The sequence below is a fragment of the Pseudophryne corroboree genome, chromosome 8 (genome assembly GCF_028390025.1).
Source record: "Pseudophryne corroboree isolate aPseCor3 chromosome 8, aPseCor3.hap2, whole genome shotgun sequence".
In the NCBI taxonomy this organism is placed as follows: domain Eukaryota; kingdom Metazoa; phylum Chordata; class Amphibia; order Anura; family Myobatrachidae; genus Pseudophryne; species Pseudophryne corroboree.
Window position 1 is genome coordinate 450,002,233 of NC_086451.1, and position 20,380 is coordinate 450,022,612.

At 47.1% G+C, this 20,380-nt stretch overlaps 1 protein-coding gene across 1 annotated transcript in view; it reads left to right on the forward strand.

Moving 5' to 3' along the window:
- The window catches only part of LOC134949572 (H-2 class II histocompatibility antigen, E-S beta chain-like), a 195,317-nt gene that overhangs the window by 165,692 nt on the left and 9,245 nt on the right, over positions 1-20,380 (forward strand). Inside the window, exons 4-5 of the mRNA XM_063938230.1 lie at positions 5,831-5,944; positions 6,031-6,063. Coding sequence (XP_063794300.1) covers positions 5,831-5,944; positions 6,031-6,063 — 147 coding nt within the window. The remainder of the gene's footprint in view (positions 1-5,830; positions 5,945-6,030; positions 6,064-20,380) is intronic.

Genomic DNA, 20,380 nt, shown 5'->3' on the forward strand with positions numbered 1-20,380 from the left:
GGACCTAGTTTCCACAGCAACGTCTGGGAAATCAGCATTTTTACCCCAGGTCCCCTCACAGCCTAAGAAGGCCCCGTTTTATCAGGTTCAGTCCTTTCAGAACCAGAAAAACAGGCGTGGAAAAGGCGGGTCTTTTCTGTCCAGAGGCAGAGGTAGGGGAAAAAGGCTGCAACAAGCAGCAGGTTCCCAGGAGCAAAAGTCCTCCCCCGCGTCTTCTTCCAAGTCCGCCGCATGACGGTGGGGCGCCACAGGCGGAGCCAGGTACGGTGGGGGGCCGCCTCAAAAATGTCAGCGATCAGTGGGCTCGCTCACAGGTGGACCCCTGGATCCTCCAAATAGTATCTTAGGGGTACAAACTGGAATTCGAGGCGTCTCCACCCCACCGGTTCCTAAAATCTGCCTTGCCGATTGCCCCTTCAGACAGGGAGGCGGTGCTAGCGGCAATTCACAAGCTGTATTCCCAGCAGGTGATAATCAAGGTACCCCTACTTCAACAAGGCCGGGGCTACTATTCCACACTATTTGTTGTACCGAAACCGGACGGTTCGGTGAGACCCATTTTAAATTTGAAATCCTTGAACACATACATAAAAAAATTCAAGTTCAAGATGGAATCGCTCAGGGCGGTTATTGCAAGCCTGGACGAGGGGGATTACATGGTATCTCTGGACATCAAGGAAGCTTACCTGCATGTCCCCATTTACCATCCTCACCAGGAGTACCTCAGATTTGTGGTACAGGATTGCCATTACCAATTCCAGACGCTGCCGTTTGGACTGTCCACGGCACCGAGGGTATTTACCAAGGTTATGGCGGAAATGATGATACTCCTTCGAAAAAAGGGAGTTTTAATTATCCCGTACTTGGACGATCTCCTACTAAAGGCGAGGTCCAAGGAACAGTTGTTGGTGGGAGTAGCACTAGCTCAGGAGGTGCTACGACAGCACGGCTGGATTCTAAATATCCCAAAGTCACAGCTGTTTCCGACGACACGTCTACTGTTCCTGGGTATGATTCTGGATACAGTCCAAAAAAAAAAGTGTTTCTCCCGGAAGAGAAGGCCAAGGAGTTGTCATCTCTAGTCAGAGACCTCCTGAAACCAAAACAGGTATCGGTGCATCACTGCACGCGATTCCTGGGAAAGATGGTAGCTTCTTACGAAGCAATTGCCTTCAGCAGGTTCCATGCCAGAATCTTTCAGTGGGACCTGTTGGACAAATGGTCCGGACCGCATCTTCAGATGCATCGCTTAATAACCCTGTCTCCAAGGACCAGGGTGTCTCTGCTGTGGTGGCTGCAAAGTGCTCATCTTCTAGAGGGCCGCAGATTCGGCATACAGGACTGGGTCCTGGTGACCACGGATGCCAGCTTTCGAGGCTGGGGAGCAGTCACACAGGGAAAAAACTTCCAAGGACTGTGGTCAAGTCAGGAGACTTCCCTACACATAAATATTCTGGAACTAAGGGCCATTTACAATGCCCTAAGTCAAGCAAAATCCCTGCTCCTACACCAGCCGGTGCTGATTCAGTCAGACAACATCACGGCAGTCGCCCATGTAAATCGACAGGGCGGCACAAGAAGCAGGATGGCAATGGCAGAAGCCACAAGAATTCTCTGATGGGCGGAAAATCATGTACTAGCACTGTCAGCAGTGTTCATTCCGGGAGTGGACAACTGGGAAGCAGACTTCCTCAGCAGGCACGACCTCCACCCCAGAGAGTGGGGACTTCATCCAGAGGTCTTCCAGATGATTGTGAATCAGTGGGATCGGCCACAGGTGGACATGATGGCGTCCCGCCTAAACAAAAAACTAGAGTTACTGCGCCAGGTCAAGAGACCCTCAGACGATAGCTGTGGACGCTCTAGTGACACCGTGGGTGTACAAGTCAGTTTATGTGTTCCCTCCTCTGCCTCTCATACCAAAGGTATTGAGAATAATAAGAAAGCGAGGAGTAAGAACAATTCTCGTGGTTCCGGATTGGCCAAGACGAGCGTGGTACCCGGAACTTCAAGAGATGCTATCAGAGGACCCGTGGCCTCTGCCACTCAGTCGAGACCTGCTACAGCAGGGACCCTGTCTGTTCCAAGACTTACCGCGGCTGCATTTGACGGCATGGCGGTTGAACGCCGGATCCTAAAGAAGAAGGGCATTCCGGAGGAAGTCTACGCTTATTAAAGCCAGGAAAGATGTTACGGCAAAACATTATCACCGCATATGGTGAAAATATGTTGCATGGTGTGAGGCCAAAAAGGCCCCAACAGAGGAATTTCAACTAGGTCGATTTCTGCATTTCCTGCAAGCAGGAGTGAATATGGGCCTGAAACTGGGCTCCATTAAAGTACAGATCTCGGCTCTGTCGATTTTCTTTCAAAAAGAACTAGCTTCAGTACCTGAAGTTCAGACATTTGTAAAAGGAGTGCTGCATATTCAGCCCCCATTTGTGCCTCCTGTGGCACCTTGGAATCTCAACGTGGTGTTGAGTTTCTTAAAATCACATTGGTTTGAGCCACTAAAAACCGTGGATCTGAAATATCTCACGTGGAAAGTGGTCATGTTATTGGCCTTGGCTTCGGCCAGGCGAGTATCAGAATTGGCGGCTTTATCATATAAAAGTCCTTATCTGATTTTCCATATGGATAGGGCAGAATTGAGGACTCGTCCACAATTTCTCCCTAAGGTGGTGTCAGCGTTTCACCTGAACCAGCCTATTGTGGTGCCTGTGGCTACTAGGGACTTGGAGGACTCCAAGTTGCTAGACGTTGTCAGGGCCCTGAAAATATATGTCTGACTCTCTGTTTATTCTGTATGCACCCAACAAGCTGGGTGCTCCTGCTTCTAAGCAGACTATTGCTCGTTGGATTTGTAGTACAATTCAGCTTGCACATTCTGTGGCAGGCTTGCCACAGCCTAAATCTGTAAATGCCCATTCCACAAGGAAGGTGGGCTCATCTTGGGCGGCTGCCCGAGGGGTCTCGGCTTTACAACTTTGCCGAGCAGCTACTTGGTCAGGGGCAAACACGTTTGCTAAATTCTACAAATTTGATACCCTGGCTGAGGAGGACCTGGAGTTCTCTCATTCGGTGCTGCAGAGTCATCCGCACTCTCCCGCCCGTTTGGGAGCTTTGGTATAATCCCCATGGTCCTTTCGGAGTTCCCAGCATCCACTAGGACGTCAGAGAAAATAAGATTTTACTCACCGGTAAATCTATTTCTCGTAGTCCGTAGTGGATGCTGGGCGCCCATCCCAAGTGCGGATTGTCTGCAATACTTGTACATAGTTATTGTTAACAAAAGGGTTACTGTTGAGCCATCTGTTGAGAGGCTCAGTTGTTTTCATACTGTCAAACTGGATATAGTATCACGAGTTGTACGGTGTGATTGGTGTGGCTGGTATGAGTCTTACCCGGGATTCAAAATCCTTCCTTATTGTGGCAGCTCGTCCGGGCACAGTATCCTAACTGAGGCTTGGAGGAGGGTCATAGTGGGAGGAGCCAGTGCACACCAGGTAGTCATATTTCTTTCTTAGAGTGCCCAGCCTCCTTCGGAGCCCGCTATTCCCCCTGGTCCTTTCGGAGTTCCCAGCATCCACTACGGACTACGAGAAATAGATTTACCGGTGAGTAAAATCTTATTTTTCTTTCAGGGAATGTTGCACATTCAACCTCCGTTTGTTCCTCCTGCAGTTCCCTGTGATTTGAATCTGGTTCTTAAAATCCTTCAGGGGGCTCTGTTTGAACCACTTAAGACAGCAGATCTTAAATGGTTGACGGGTAAAGTTCTCTTTCTACTGACGATGGCGTCAGCTAGAAGAGTGTCAGATTTAGGAGCACTGTCGTATAAGTCTCCTTTTCTGATCTTTTATCCAGATAAGGCAGTTCTCAGAACTAGATCTGGGTATCTTCCGAAGGTGGTCTCAAAGTTTCACCTTAACGAAGAGATTGTAGTCTCGGCTTTTCAGGTATCGGGACTTTCTGCGGGAGAAGCGTCGCTGGACGTGGGCCGTGCATTAAGAATCTACATAGATCGTACTAGTGCCATCAGAAAGACAGATTCTCTCTTCATTCTCTACGGATATCACAAAAGAGAATGGCCTGCTAGTAAACAGACGCTGGCAAGATGGAACGGAATGGTAATTTCAGAAGCATATTCTCGTGCTGATCTGCCTGCTCCGGCTAATGTCTCTGCGCACTCTACACGTAAGGTAGGTCCTTCATGGGCAGCACAACATGCTGCTTCAGCAGAACAGATATGTAAGGCAGCCGTATGGTCTTCCCTTAACACATACATTAGACATTATGCCTTGGCTACTTTTGCCTCTCATGACGCGGAATTCGGGCGAAAGGTTATACAGGAGCATCCCCACCACTAAAAATGGCTTTGGGAGTCCCAATGTTATCCTGTGGATAACCTGTGGACCCAGCCTGAGAAATATATGTTATGGTAAGAACTTACCGTTGATAAAGGAATTTCTCCTATGTCCACAGGTATCCACAGGGATCCCACCCTGACGCACCTGATTTGATGTTCTTTACAATCACTAAACCTCTTCCCTCTTGTATGGAAGGGTGTGCATGTGTGTTCTTATCGCCTGAATAGGTTTCTACATGATGCTCCTGCCTAGATTGCTGTGAAAACAACTGATTTGACTGAGTCAGTGGGTGGGATTATATGTAGGAGCCCCGATGCATCATGGGAGGCCAGAATGCTCGTGACTATTTGGTGCCATTTCCGCTGTCGCTTCGGCATATCCCAATGTTATCCTGTGGATACCTGTGGACATAGGAGAAAATAGTAGAAATTCCGTTATCAACGGTAAGTTCTTACCATAATGTATATTTTTTTGTAAGATATTTTCCAGCTCCAGTTTGTCTACAGAAGGTAGCCATTGTATGAACAGATCAATGTTGGAACTCCAAAATCAGTATCTTGCTTTAGGGGCATACACACGTTGAGATTTGTGCTAAGCGGTTTAGGGTAGGCGATTTTCCTTGAACTTCACGATGTCTAGATCGCCCATACACGCGTAGCCTTGTGTGCCAAGTGATTTGTGCTAAGCTAAAAAAAAAAAAGGTTATTTTAAGGCAGGGGAGTGGCTCGGGTGACTTATATCGTAATCACTCATTCTATACACACGGAGCAATTTGAACTCACTTGCTAAGCGATCTGACTAGATTTTGACTGCATGCACACAAGATCTGAGACGCTCGGGCCGCGCATCGTCATTGCTATGGGGCATGCACACGGAGCGATTTGTGCTTAATTTCTAAGCAATCTAGGCAGATTGCTTAGAAAAGAGGAAAAAATTGCCCCGTGTGTACACCCATTTAGGGCACTGTGAGGTCTTAATCTGGTTCTGGGTACAGTATAAGTGCAGACCTGGAGCATGGGAGGTCAGACAAGCAAGAGACTGGTACAAGTTCTGCAGTAGGTATACTACAGGGGTGATCCAGATGGATGATCAGGAAAATCTAGGTGTCAGGGCCACGACATCAGATCCACGGAACTGAATCCATAAGCAAAGAGATACATTTACATGGAATCAATCAGAAAAGCGCAGTAGCAGGGAGCTAGCATGCGGGAGAGCAGGAGGCAACTGGATAATTTGGCAAGAGCAGGACCTGTGATGGCTTAGACAGAGTCTGTGCACTTTATTGTCCAAACCCTGCTGCCTGAGGTCAAATCTTGAGTTTCATATGTGAAAACCGCCCTCCAAGATTTTCATTAATAAGAATATTTGAAGGAAAAGTTTCTTGTAGCCTAATAAGTGGAAATTTGATGTTTTCTCCCACTGAATAATTATTCTTCTACTCTTATTTTCCCCTGATTTAGAGCCGGAGATTTCAGAATCCATCAGAAACAAAAAGGTGACTGGAATTGTGGGATTCGTTCTGGGAGCTGTGTTCATCATTGTTGGCCTCGTTCTCTACATAAGAGGTCGTAAAGGTAATGAAGAATCCTGCTGACTTAAATATGGAATGATCAAAAACATGACCGGTATCCTCATTTTTTCTTTGTTTTCTTTTTTTCAGCCCAAACATCATTCCGTGGACCACAGACTGAGCGTAAGTTTTTGATTATTTATCCCTTTTTGCACTACAAAAGGCTGTCAATATATAATAAATCTATGTATGGAAAAACAACCTTTAAATATTAATTTATAGATACAAATGTACTCAAAATCTTCAAGTTAAGCACCCTACCTTAAATTACTAGTATGGTTTTTTTGTTATTAAAATGTTTGTTTTTTATTTTACGTGGTAAGACTACCTTTGCAGATTAAAGGAACTTTTTATCCTTAAACATTACTTACTTTAAAAAGCAATATCAATAGTGTTGTAATACAGGTTGAGTATCCCTTACCCAAAATGCTTGGGACCAGAAGTATTTTGGAAATTGGATGCTTCCGTGTTTTGGAATAATTGCATACCATAATTAGATATCATGGTGATGGACCCAAGTCTTAGCACAGAATGCATTTATGTTTCATATACACCTTATACACACAGCCTGAAGGTCATTTAATACAATATTTTAAATAACTTTGTGTATTAAACAAAGTTTGTGTACATTGAGCCATCAGAAAACAAATGTTTCACTATCTCAAAAAATTCCGTATATCGGAATATTCCATATTTCTGAATATTTGGATATGGGATACTCAACCTGTAGTATAATCAACAAGTAGAATTTTTTTTATAGCGATCTGTGCAAATATTTTAATTGTTTTTATTGTGGAAATATCCTAATATTACCCTCCAAAATGACAAATTGGATAAGGGTTGAATATGGTGCACTCTATAGGGTAAATTTACTAAGTTCCGCTCTTGCCCAAGTTTGCAAACACGGAAATTTACCAATACAAAACATGGGAGTGTTGCATGGAATAGAACTTCAAAATATAGATGGACATGGACATACAATCAAATACTAGTGATGTGCACCGGAAATTTTTCGGGTTTTGTGTTTTAGTTTTGGATTCGGTTCCGCGGCCGTGTTTTGGATTCAGACGCGTTTTGGCAAACCCTCCCTGAAAATTTTTTGTCGGATTTGGGTGTGTTTTGGATTCGGGTGTTTTACAAAAAAAACCTCAAAAACAGCTTAAGTCATAGAATTTGGGGGTCATTTTGATCCCATAGTATTATTAACCTCAATAACCATAATTTCCACTCATTTCCAGTCTATTCTGAACACCTCACAATATTATTTTTAGTCCTAAAATTTGCACCGAGGTCGCTGGATGGCTAAGCTAAGCGACCCAAGTGGCCGACACAAACACCTGGCACATCTAGGAGTGGCACTGCAGTGTCTGACAGGATGGCAGATTTAAAAAATAGTCCCCAAACAGCACATGATGCAAAGAAAAAAAGAGGTGCAATGAGGTAGCTGTGTGACTAAGCTAAGCGACCCAAGTGGCCGACACAAACACCTGGCCCATCTAGGAGTGGCACTGCAGTTTTCTAGCGAGAGGATGAGTGCTTCCATCCTCATGTGAATCTGAACCAAAAGCCATGAACATAGGCCCTCATTCCGAGTTGTTCGCTCGGAGATTTTCATCGCATCGCAGTGAGAATTATCTTAGTGCGCATGCGTAATGTTCGCACTGCGCATGCGCCAAGTAACTTTACAAAGAAGAAAGTATTTTTACTCACGGCTTTTTCGTCGCTCCGGCGATCGCATTGTGATTGACAGGAAATGGGTGTTACTGGGCGGATGGACGGCGTTTTAGGGGTGTGTGGATGGAAACGCTACCGTTTCCAGAAAAAACGCAGGCGTGTCCGGAGAAACGGTGGGAGTGCTTGGGCGAACGCTGGGTGTGTTTATGACGTCAGCCGGGACCGAAAAGCACTGAACTGATCGCACAGGCAGAGTAAGTCTGAAGCTACTCTAAAACTGCTAACTCGTTTGTGATCGCAATATTGCGCATACATCGGTCGCACATTTAAGAAGTTTAGATTCACTCCCAGTAGGCGGCGGCTTAGCGTGTGTAACTCTGCTAAAATCGCCTTGCGAGCGAACAACTCGAAATGAGGGCCATAGGCCAGGGCCTCAGCCGTTCCTTGCCACTCCGTGTCGTAAATGGCATATTGGCAAGTGTATGCTTCTCATCAGACGCTTTTAATTTTGATTTTTGGGTCATTTTACTGAACTTTTGTAGTATGCTTGACGACACAGAGGTAGAGCAGTGGACTACTGTACCACACTACTATATATATACTGGTGGTCACAGCAACATTCTGCACTGTCCCCTCCTACTATATACTGCGCACAACTAAAATGCAGCACAGGTATGGATGGATAGTATACTTGACGACACAGAGGTAGGTAGAGCAGTGGCCTACTGTACCGTACTGCTATATATTATATACTGGTGGTCAGCAAAATTCTGCACTGTCCTCCTACTATATATACTGCGCACAACTAAAATGCACCACAGGTATGGATGGATAGTATACTTGACGACACAGAGGTAGGTAGAGCAGTGGACTACTGTACCGTACTGCTATATATTATATACTGGTGGTCAGCAAAATTCTGCACTGTCCTCCTACTATATATACTGCGCACAACTAAAATGCACCACAGGTATGGATGGATAGTATACTTGACGACACAGAGGTAGGTAGAGCCGTGGCCTACTGTACCGTACTGCTATATATTATATACTGGTGGTCATCAAAATTCTGCACTGTCCTCCTACTATATATACTGCGCACAACTAAAATGCACCACAGGTATGGATGGATAGTATACTTGACGACACAGAGGTAGGTAGAGCAGTGGCCTACTGTACTGTACTGCTATATATTATATACTGGTGGTCAGCATAATTCTGCACTATCCTATATATACTGCGCACAACTAAAATGCACCACAGGTATGGATGGATAGTATACTTGACGACACAGAGGTAGGTAGAGCAGTGGACTACTGTACCGTACTGCTATATAATACTGGTGGTCACTGGTCAGCAAAATTCTGCACTGTCCTTCTACTATATGCTACAATGCAGCACAGATATGGAGCGTTTTTCAGGCAGAGAACGTAGATATTTTCAGCACACTGAGCACAGATATTTGCAGCACACTGAACACAAAGACTGAGAGAACGCTGCACGTCCTCTCCCTATCATCTCCAATGCACAAGTGAAAATGGCGGCGACGTACGGCTCCTTATATAGAATACGAATCTCGCGAGAATCTGACAGCGGGATGATGACGTTCGGGCACGCTCAGGTTAACCGAGCAAGGCGGGAGGATCCGAGTCTGCCTCGGAACCGTGTAAAATGGGTGAAGTTCGGGGAGGTTCGGATTGGCAGAGTGTAATACCAAATCCCCAGGCCTATTTGCAGTAAGCAACAAACAAATACAAAGCTACACAGTACTGGCTAACTTTCATGAACTGACTAACCAACAAAGATTCAGCAGCATCTGCTTACCCTGAAAAGAGGCCTTATAAAGCAGGTGCTGTCCACGCCCCACTCAGACCTCACAGACTGTGAGCACAAAAACCAGCACCGGATCCCCTGCCGTGCACAGAGCCTATAACCACTGCACAGCAAAAGACCCGAAGCGGAGTATCAGCTGCGCTCAGGTTACTCCACTAGCACTTGTCTCCCGGTTGCCATGACGACGTGGCAGCACAGGGCAGGAGACCCTAACAATTCTCTACCTCGGTGCAGAGTCCTGCAGCCTTGCCTATCAACAAATGCTACAGGGCCAAGGACCCTTACCAAGTAAAGCTACTAAGCGGACTATTCCCCCCCTCACAGGCTACACTGACAATGCAGATCTCTCTGCCACTGAATCCCCTGTAGAGGAGGAAGAAATTCAGTCTAAATTTAATGTAGCGGCTTTAGTAAGAGCTGGTAAATTTACTCTTCAATTGGACAGTGAAAAGCCTGCACCAAAAGCAGAGGACCCACTTTGCAAATGCCAGGGGGTTATGGTGGGTATTCATTTAAAATACTGCCCATCAGGATCCCGGCGATCGCAATACCGACGCCGTAATCTCCACAGGGGTACAATCCCACTGTTATGATTCCAGCACTCTGGTCTGAGGAGGTCCTATTGCAAGGACCGGAGCACTGGAACGTAATGCTGGGGAAGGGAGCGGGAATAGAAAGTAGCCCCTGGCGCCCTAACTCCGTTGTCTCGCCCGTGCTGTCAGAAATCCCCTGCGAGACTATGGTTGCTTGAGCCCATGGCAGCCGCGTTTGAAGGGCGGATTATGTCTGCCCAACTCCGATGCCCCCTCAGGTCTTAATGGGAGACAAAGGGAAATCCGAGACAGGGTGATAACAAGGGGCCCTCTGACTAAACAACCAGGCCAGGGGCTACAAGCTAACTGACTAAACCTGAGGTATGTGCGGAAACCCGCCAGGGAAAAGGACAACCAAAATCCACTAGTCCGTTACTCCTACCCAGCACCGCTGGATACCAGAGTGGATCTGTGGGAGCGGAATCCTCCGCAAAAGCTCCGAAACACAAATAATAAATAATAAAGCGGCCCAAGCCGCAACACACGGCTACGCCGTGACTCACGAACACCACTGGATGTTCAAAGGTGCTCAGTCAGGACTCCAGGAACAGATGACGACTTCCGAGTACAGGACAACTGAGAACAGGAACGACCGGATACAGCAGGACTGGAAACACTCTCAGCAAACAGATACAGCATGCAGGAAGCTATTACCGGCGTCTGTGAGAAGCCCAGGAAGTGTATTTAACAGGGAGTCCTCCAATCAGCTGTTTAGAGGCTGATTGGATTAGATGCCATACAGCTGCCTAGCTGCATGGCCAGGAAACAGATATCCTATTAATTTAAATGAACCCAGCAACGGGGAACGCGGTCCGTCAGTGGCGTCCCCGTTGCTAGGGTCCGTGCGGCTCCGTGCGCCCGGCGTCTAGCGTTGCCAGGGAGCCGGCGGCTGTACCCGCACGGCGTCCCTGTTTGCTAGGCGCCGGGCCGCACCGACGAGCGGACCCCGGCGCCTAACAGTACCCCCCCTTGAGGAGGGGTCAAGGAACCCCTAAAGCCAGGTTTCCAAGAAAATTCACGAAAAAATGCCCTCTTGAGCCTCGGGGCATGGAGATCCTTATCCAGGACCCAAGACCTTTCCTCTGGACCATAGCCTCTCCAGTGCACCAGAAAATAAAGCCGACCCCGGGACAATTTGGAATCGAGAACCTTCTCCACCAAGAACTCCTGATGACCCTGTACATCTACTGGTGATTTCCCCTGAGAGATCTTCCGAGGAAATCTACTGGAAGAAACGTATGGTTTCAACAGGGAGCAATGGAACGTATTTCCGATCCGGAGAGCTCTTGGTAAACGTAACCGGAAAGCAACTGGATTGATTTTTTTAATAATATGAAATGGTCCAATAAATTTGGGGCCCAATCTAGCTGAGGTTTGTCGAAGTTTAATGTTACGAGTCGACAACCATACCCTATCTCCCACCTTAAAAGTGCAAGGACGCCGGAGCCTGTCAGAAAATTTTTTCTCACGAAATGCCGCTTTTCTGAGAGCAAGGTGCACTTTTTTCCAAATGAGTCCGAGATGAGAGGTTAAGGTTAGCGAGGAAACAGAGGAATGTTGAAAAAAAGAATTAGCTCTGGGGTGAAAACCAAAAACTGAAAAGAATGGAGACACATTAGTGGAGGAATGACAAGAATTGTTGTAAGCAAACTCCGCCAAAGGAAGAAACTCGGACCAATCATTCTGGAGTTTGGCTGAGTACAAACGCAAATACTGTTTTAATGATTGATTAACTCGCTCGGTCTGCCCGTTGGATTGGGGATGGTAGCCGGACGTTAAAGACAATTTCATCTTTAATGAGGCACAAAAAGACTTCCAGAATTGTGCAATGAATTGTGGACCCCGATCAGAAACAATATCAGTGGGCAACCCATGAAGTCTGAAAACATGGCGGAGAAACAAAACTGCCAATCCCTGGGCAGATGGCAGTCGGGGAAGAGCAATGAAATGGGCCATCTTGCTAAAACGGTCCACTACCACCCATATGACTCGGAATCCGGCAGACAGAGGGAGGTCTACCACAAAATCCATGGAAATATGAGACCATGGCCTGAGAGGAACATTTAAGGGCATAAGTTGCCCGATAGGCAAGGAACGGGGAACCTTATGCTGTGCACAGACCTGACAAGAAAAAACAAACTCCTTAACGTCTTTAGAAAGACCAGGCCGCCATACTGAGCGGGAGACTAATTCCAAAGTCTTAGAGATCCCCGGATGCCCGGCAACTTTGCTATCATGAAACTCAGTCAAAACAGTAGCTCTCAAAAACTCAGGGACGTAAAGACGACCAGCAGGAGTATTTCCAGGAGCTTGATGTTGAAGCTGCTTTAACTGGGTAAATAAATCTTGTGTGAGGCCTGCCCAAATGACTGAAGACGGAAGTATGGGAGTAACAGGACTGTTATTATGAACTGGAAGAAAACTGCGTGACAGGGCATCCGCCTTGGTATTCTTGGAACCTGGCCTAAAGGTGATAATAAACTTGAAACAAGTAAAAAATAAAGCCCAACGAGCCTGCCGGGCATTCAGCCGCTTAGCTGATTCGATGTACTGAAGATTTTTGTGGTCAGTCAATACTGAAATGGTATGTGTTGCTCCCTCAAGCCAATGCCTCCACTCCTCGAAAGCCCATTTTATAGCCAGTAACTCCCGGTTACCAACATCGTAGTTGGATTCAGCGGATGAGAATTTCCTGGACATAAAGGCACAAGGATGTAGTTCTAGAGAGTCCGGATCCTTCTGAGATAGGATAGCCCCCACTCCAACCTCCGAGGCATCAACCTCAACAATGAAGGGCAATTCTGGGTTGGGATGTCTGAGGACTGGGGCTGAGACAAAAGCTTGTTTCAAGGCCTGAAAGGATAACTCAGCTTCACGTGACCAGTTGGTAGGATCCGCTCCCTTCTTAGTCAGTGCCACAATGGGAGCAACCAGGTCGGAAAAAGAATGAATAAATCTTCTATAATAATTTGCAAACCCTAAAAAGCGCTGAATTGCTTTTAAGTTGGTGGGTTGCGCCCAACTAAGGATGGCTTGGAGCTTCTTAGGTTCCATACAGAATCCCAGAGGGGAAATAATGTACCCTAAAAAGGATACCTCCGTGACATGAAACTCACACTTCTCCAGCTTGGCATATAGGTGATTTTCACGTAATTTTTGAAGAACCTGACGCACCTGGGTAACATGTTGTTCAATAGAGTCAGAATAGATCAGGATATCGTCTAAGTAAACGACCACGAATCTTCCTAGAAAATCACGGAGCACATCGTTAATGAGATCCTGGAAAACTGCCGGAGCGTTAGACAAGCCGAACGGCATCACCAGATACTCGTAGTGACCCGACTGAGTACTGAACGCCGTCTTCCACTCATCTCCCGACTTGATTCGGATGAGGTTATACGCTCCCCTCAGGTCAATTTTAGAAAAAAATCACAGCCGAACGCAGCTGATCAAAGAGGACAGAAATCAGCGGCAGAGGGTAAGTATTTTTAACTGAGATCTTATTCAGGGCTCTAAAGTCAATGCAAGGTCTGAGTGATCCATCTTTCTTCTCCACAAAAAAGAAGCCTGCACTTAAAGGGGATTTAGATGGCCTGATAAATCCTTTCCCTAGGCTCTCCTTAACATACTCATTCATGGCCGCAGTTTCTGGCCCGGACAATGCATATAACCTTCCCTTTGGCAATGTGGCACCAGGAATTAGCTCAATAGCACAATCATAAGGCCGATGGGGAGGCAGAATGTCCGCATTGCCCTTGGAAAATACATCAACAAAGTCCTGGTATTCCACGGGAATGGGTTCGGGAATGGCAGCAGCTATTCTGACGGGAAACGTAATACATTCCTTATTACAGATGGTACCCCATTGTGAGATCTCCCCCGACTGCCAATCAATGATGGGATTATGAAAGGCCAGCCAAGGGTGACCCAGAACCACTGGAACTGCTGGGCAATGGGTAAGGAAAAACTCAATCTTTTCGGAATGAAGAGCTCCTACCGTAAGTAGTACAGGGGGTGTACAGAGGGAAATAACCCCATTGGACAAGGGACTCCCATCTAAACCATGCATGGTGATACACCTACCCAAGGCTAACTGAGGAATACCTAAGGCCTTGGCCCACGTTAAGTCCATAAAGTTCCCTGCAGCTCCACTGTCAACAAAAGCCGACACCGAAGAACTGAGGCTGCCAAAGGAAACTTTAGCTGGGGCTAAAAGGGAGTTATTCGAGGAGATAAGCTGCAGACCAAAGTGAACCCCCTCACAATTCACTTGGTCGAGGCGTTTCCCGACTTGTTCGGACAATTACGGGCAAAATGTCCCTTACCCCCACAGTACAAACAAAGACCAGAGTTTTGCCTTCTGGCTCTTTCTTCTGGAGACAGCCGGGAGAGACCCATCTGCATGGGCTCCTCTATGTCCTCAGGAATGGAAAATATACATGGAGTAGACCTGACAGGTGCTCCTTTTTCAGCCCTCCGCTCTCTGAGACGACGATCAATCTTAATAGAAAGCTCCATGAGTTTATCGAGAGTCTCAGGAGCGGGATACTGAAGGAGACTGTCTTTTATAGACTCAGATAAGCCGAGGCGAAACTGACTGCGCAGGGCTGGGTCATTCCAGCCACAGTCGTTCGACCAACGGCGAAACTCTGTACAATAAACCTCTGCAGGATTTCTACCTTGTCTGAGAGCGCGTAACTGACTCTCGGCGGATGCCTCTCTATCAGGGTCATCATACAAAAGCCCTAAAGACCCCAGAAAGGCGTCTACTGACAACAATGCCGAATCCTCTGCTTTTAAACCAAAAGCCCAGGTCTGGGGATCCCCCTGGAGCAAAGAAATAATAATTCCGACCCGCTGAGATTCAGTACCTGAGGAGATTGGTCTTAAACGAAAATAAAGTTTACAGGACTCTTTAAAATTAAAAAACTCCTTCCTATCACCAGAAAAACGGTCAGGCAAGTGCATTTTTGGTTCAGGGACTACCCTCGGGGAAGTTCGTAAAATATCTTCCTGCGACTTCACCCGAAGGGAAAGATCCTGAACCATCTGAGTAAGTTCTTGAATCTGGCTAACTAGGAGCTGGCCAGGATTTGGCCCTAAACCAGTGGGATTCATGAGGCAGATAAATCTTACAAAACTGAATAAGGGAAAAAATCAAACCCTGTTTAATTTTAAGTTTTGGTGTGGCCGGTAATAATGTTATGATTCCAGCACTCTGGTCTGAGGAGGTCCTATTGCAAGGACCGGAGCACTGGAACGTAATGCTGGGGAAGGGAGCGGGAATAGAAAGTAGCCCCTGGCGCCCTAACTCAGTTGTCTCGCCCGTGCTGTCAGAAATCCCCTGCGAGACTATGGTTGCTTGAGCCCATGGCAGCCGCGTTTGAAGGGCGGATTATGTCTGCCCAACTCCGATGCCCCCTCAGGTCTTAATGGGAGACAAAGGGAAATCCTAGTCAGGGTGATAACAAGGGGCCCTCTGACTAAACAACCAGGCCAGGGGCTACAAGCTAACTGACTAAACCTGAGGTATGTGTGGAAACCCGCCAGGGAAAAGGACAACCAAAATCCACTAGTCCGTTACTCCTACCCAGCACCGCTGGATACCAGAGTGGATCTGTGGGAGCGGAATCCTCCGCCAAAGCTCCGAAACACAAATAATAAATAATAAAGCGGCCCAAGCCGCAACACACGGCTACGCCGTGACTCACGAACACCACTGGATGTTCAAAGGTGCTCAGTCAGGACTCCAGGAACAGATGACGACTTCCGAGTACAGGACAACTGAGAACAGGAACGACCGGATACAGCAGGACTGGAAACACTCTCAGCAAACAGATACAGCATGCACGAAGCTATTACCGGCGTCTGTGAGAAGCCCAGGAAGTGTATTTAACAGGGAGTCCTCCAATCAGCTGTTTAGAGGCTGATTGGATTAGATGCCATACAGCTGCCTAGCTGCATGGCCAGGAAACAGATATCCTATTAATTTAAATGAACCCAGCAACGGGGAACGCGGTCCGTCAGTGGCGTCCCCGTTGCTAGGGTCCGTGCGGCTCCGTGCGCCCGGCGTCTAGCGTTGCCAGGGAGCCGGCGGCTGTACGCGCACGGCGTCCCTGGTTGCTAGGCGCCGGGCCGCACCGACGAGCGGACCCCGGCGTCTAACACCCACTGCCGAAATACCAGCGAGGTAGATGATTCTCTCGGGAGAATAGAACCTGTGGCGAGTGAAGCGAGCCACTGTGCCCGCAGCATGGCGAGCGCGCAAGGGGCCTCAATACACTCGCCCCTCTACTAGCATTCTGGCGGCTGGGATGGCGCTTCCGGTATAGTGACAGCCGGCATCCCGTACCCCGGGATGCCATACCGATCCCTTATGGTGGCCAAATTTCCTCACTCACTTCACTGAAGGTATGAGTGAAGCATGGAAGACTCTGAACAAAAAGTTCCATGTCCCTAAACGGCTGGTTTCGTTTTATCCCGTTTTGGCAGCTGATTGTGCGAAGTGGACAAATCCCCCAGCAGGGGATTCCCACATGACACGTCTAGTCAAAAGCTCAACTTTACCTATCCCTACCGTATGTTCCTTAAAGGAGGTGACAAATAGGCAGATGGACACTTGTCTCAAATCTATATATTCTCTTTTCAGGAGCTGTTTCTCGCCCTAAGCTCAGCTGATGCCCTGTAAAGTTCTCTTCCCCAGGACGCTCCTCAGACATATCTGACCTACATCGCGAACATCAGAGATGCAGCTTTTTATATTGGGTACTTGGCAGTAGATACTGCACTTCTGGCTTCCAAGGCTTCAACTACTTCGATGGTAACCCGCCGCATTCTTTGACTTCACTCATGGAAAGCTGACTCGGATTCTAAAAAGGCTCTGGAAGCACTCCCTTATACAGGGGGAAGTCCTTTTTGGCCCAGAGTTGAACAATTTTGTCACTACCCTGGCAGACTCTAAGACGGCTCTTCAGTCCTCAGCATCCACTTCAAGGCCTTGGGCTTCGTCATTTCAGTCCTTTCGTCCCCAGGGCAAGGCTAAGTGTCAGTCCTTTCCTTGACAGTCACATGCCACAAAGGCCTCTAAACCCAGAACCAAGCAGGCCTGGGCTACCAGATATCCAGCTACCAATCCCGAAGATTAACTTTCAGCCTCATGCACAATCCTGGCATCAGACCACAACAGATGCATGAGTGCAAGAAGTGGTCTTTCACGGGTACGCCCTCTCCTTTCTGAGACGACCCCTTTACACAAGTCCTCCATCAGACCTGGACAAAGCCCATGCTCTTAAAGAGGCCATTCACTCTTTACTGCATTAAGGGGTAATAATCCCGGTCTCATCATCACAACAGGGGAAGAGCTTTTATTCCATTCTCTTCTTAGTTCAGAAACCCAACAGATTCCATCGACCTATACTCAATTTGTACCCAGGTTTTGTATGGAAACACTCTGCTATATATATTGTCCTGGCTGTGCAGCCTGGGGACTTTATAGTGTCTCTGGACATCCAGGACACTTACCTACATGTACCTATAGTACCCACTCATCATTTATACCTTCGATTTGCTGTCCTACACCAGCATTTCTAATTTCAGGCACTGCCTTTTGGACTTTCTACAGCCGCCATGACTGCCTCTTTACCAAGATCATGGCAGTCATGGCGGCTTAGCTTCGTCGTCATGGAATCGGGATTCTCCCTTTTACATGGACAACTTGTTGATTCTGGTGCACTCTCCAGAGATCCTCCACCGCCATCTTCAGGTGACAATAGACTTCCTACAAAGACACTGATGGCTAATCATTTGGAAAAAGTATTCCCTAATCCCCTCCCAGAGGATGGTACATCTAAGAGCTCTTCTAGATGCTCACACGCAAAGGATTTTCCTGTCAGCAAACAAGATTTCGTTACTCCAACTATGAGTGCGCAGATTGCTCCACAGTGAGTGTTCATTCACCTGGCGATACAGACATTTGAATCCATGTCATCAACCTTTGACATGGTGGAATACGCTCAGTTCCACTCCTGGTCTCCTGATCCTATCCAGGTGGAACGGCCTACCCAAGCAAATCAAGTCTCAGACGATGGTTCTTTCTCCAGAAGTTCATCTATCTCTCTCCTGGTGGTTGAGAACCTCCCACCTGGGCAAGGGTCGTCCCTTCTGGATTCCAAATAGGGTCCTTTTCACCATAGATGCAAGCCTCTGTGGGTGGGGAGCGGTCACAAGGCAACACTCCTTTCAAGTCCATTGGACTATAGCCGAAAAGGAGTTTACCAATCAATATCCTAGAACTTTGAGCTGTCTACAGGGCCCTCACTCTGGCTCGGGATATTCTCCAGGGTTGACCTGTCCAGGTCCAGTCAGACAACGCTGGTCTACCTCAATAACCAGGAAGGCATCCACAGTGTATCGGCAATGAACGAAGTGGTGCAAATTCTTCAATAGACCGAACACCATCTGCAAGCAATCTCTGTGGTATTCATCACAGGGATCCTTAACTGGGAGGCAGACTTCCTCAGTCATCACAATGTGCACGCAAGAGACATCCAGATGTCGTCCAGTTTTTGTTGGGACAACTGGGGTCTTCCAGATGTAGACCTCATGTCTTCACGACACCACTTCAAACTTCCAATATACAGGTCCAGAACAAGGGACCCTGAAGCAGCCTTCATGGATGCACTGGCAGTCCAATGGGCTTTCAATCTGGTGTACCTCTTCTCTCCGGATTTTCTCCTTTGTCAGAGTGCGCCGCAAATTCAAGTAGAAATAGGGCACCGTGATCTTAATAGCTCCGGCCTGGCCCAGGCACAGTTGATTCACGGATCTCCAGAGTCTGTCAATAGACTTTCCCTTTCCACTTCCCCCTAAGACCAGACCTGTTCTCTCAGGGTCCTTGTTTACACCTGAACCTAGCTCGGCTGTCTATGACTGTATGTCTCTTGAGTCATTCCTCTTAAGAGCTAAAGGTTTCTCCAATCCGGTCGTTCACGCCATGCTCCGAGCGCGGAAGCCGGCTTTGCTGTGCTCTTTGCATGTATGTGGACCATACTAGATCCATCAGAAAAACGGATTCCCTCTTTGTCCTCTATGGATTCCACAAGCAGGGCTGGCCAGCTAACAAACCGATTTTGCCAGATGGCTTTGCATGTCTTACACACAGACTAATATCCCTGTACCGGATACAGTCTCTGCTCACTCTACTCGATCTGTGGGACCTTCGTGGGCAGCCTGTCAGTGTGTCTGCGGAACAGCTATGCAAGGCAGTCACATGGTCTTCTGTCCACATGTTTCCTAGGTTCTATGCCTTTGATACCTTTACTTCTCAAGATGCCTCTTTTGGACGCAGCGTTCTCCTCTAAGCTTATGAGCACCCCCTTCCTATTTCTACTGCTTTGGGACATCCCAGCCTCTTCCCTGTGGATGGCTATGATCCCTGATGAAGAAAATAAGAATTATGGTAAAGCTTACCTTTATTTTTTTCATTGAGGTTCATAGCATCACAGGACTCTCACCCTGTGGCATCTAGCGTCAAAGAGTTAATCTTCTCGGTCACCAGTTCCCGTCTCCTGGTTGTGAGAGTGTGTTTTCTGTGTGTTCCGTTCTTTCTTCTCTCCAGCTCCTGTTTGGGCATGTTAACTAAACTAAAGAGCCTGAGCTGTGGGTAGGGTATAAGGGGAGAAGGACCAGTGCATCTTAGGAGCAAAAAGCTTAACTGTTTGGTGCCCTGATCCTGGTTTCCACCATCATACCCAGCTTCTTCCCTGTGGATGCCATGAACCTTGAAGAAAAAGAGATAACCAAGGTAAGTTTTACCCTAACTCTTATTTTTCTTTTGCTCTAAATATTGGGGAGGATACAGCCTGGGAGCATCCATAGAACTACTCAGAGGGTAATGACCGTTTTGTATATTACAGCAGTTGTTCAAACTTTTTATTAGGGAAAACAAAGGAGGTGATTTCATAACTAAATACAAAAGAGGTTAATGATGATATATATGTGGCTTCCAAGGTCTTCTGTGGAAACACAAAATGTTATTGAAACATGGGAGTGTGGGCTGGGGTGAAAAAAGAGGCAGTTCCACTTAATTTTTTATTTCAGAAATATCATTCAGTTTCTAGAGAGAATTGTTCCATTGATGTGTATTGATAAGATAATATTTAATCTTTACTGGGAAAGTAAGGGAAATAAGTGGCAATTCGATAATAGAAGAGGACAACGATAGAAGGAATCATAGGGGTATATACACAATGCAGGTGTCTTTTGGTCTTTGCACTCTTGGAATATCTCACTATAGTCCTGGCTGGATGTGACGTATGAAGGCGCAGTGTTTCAGGAAGTGCT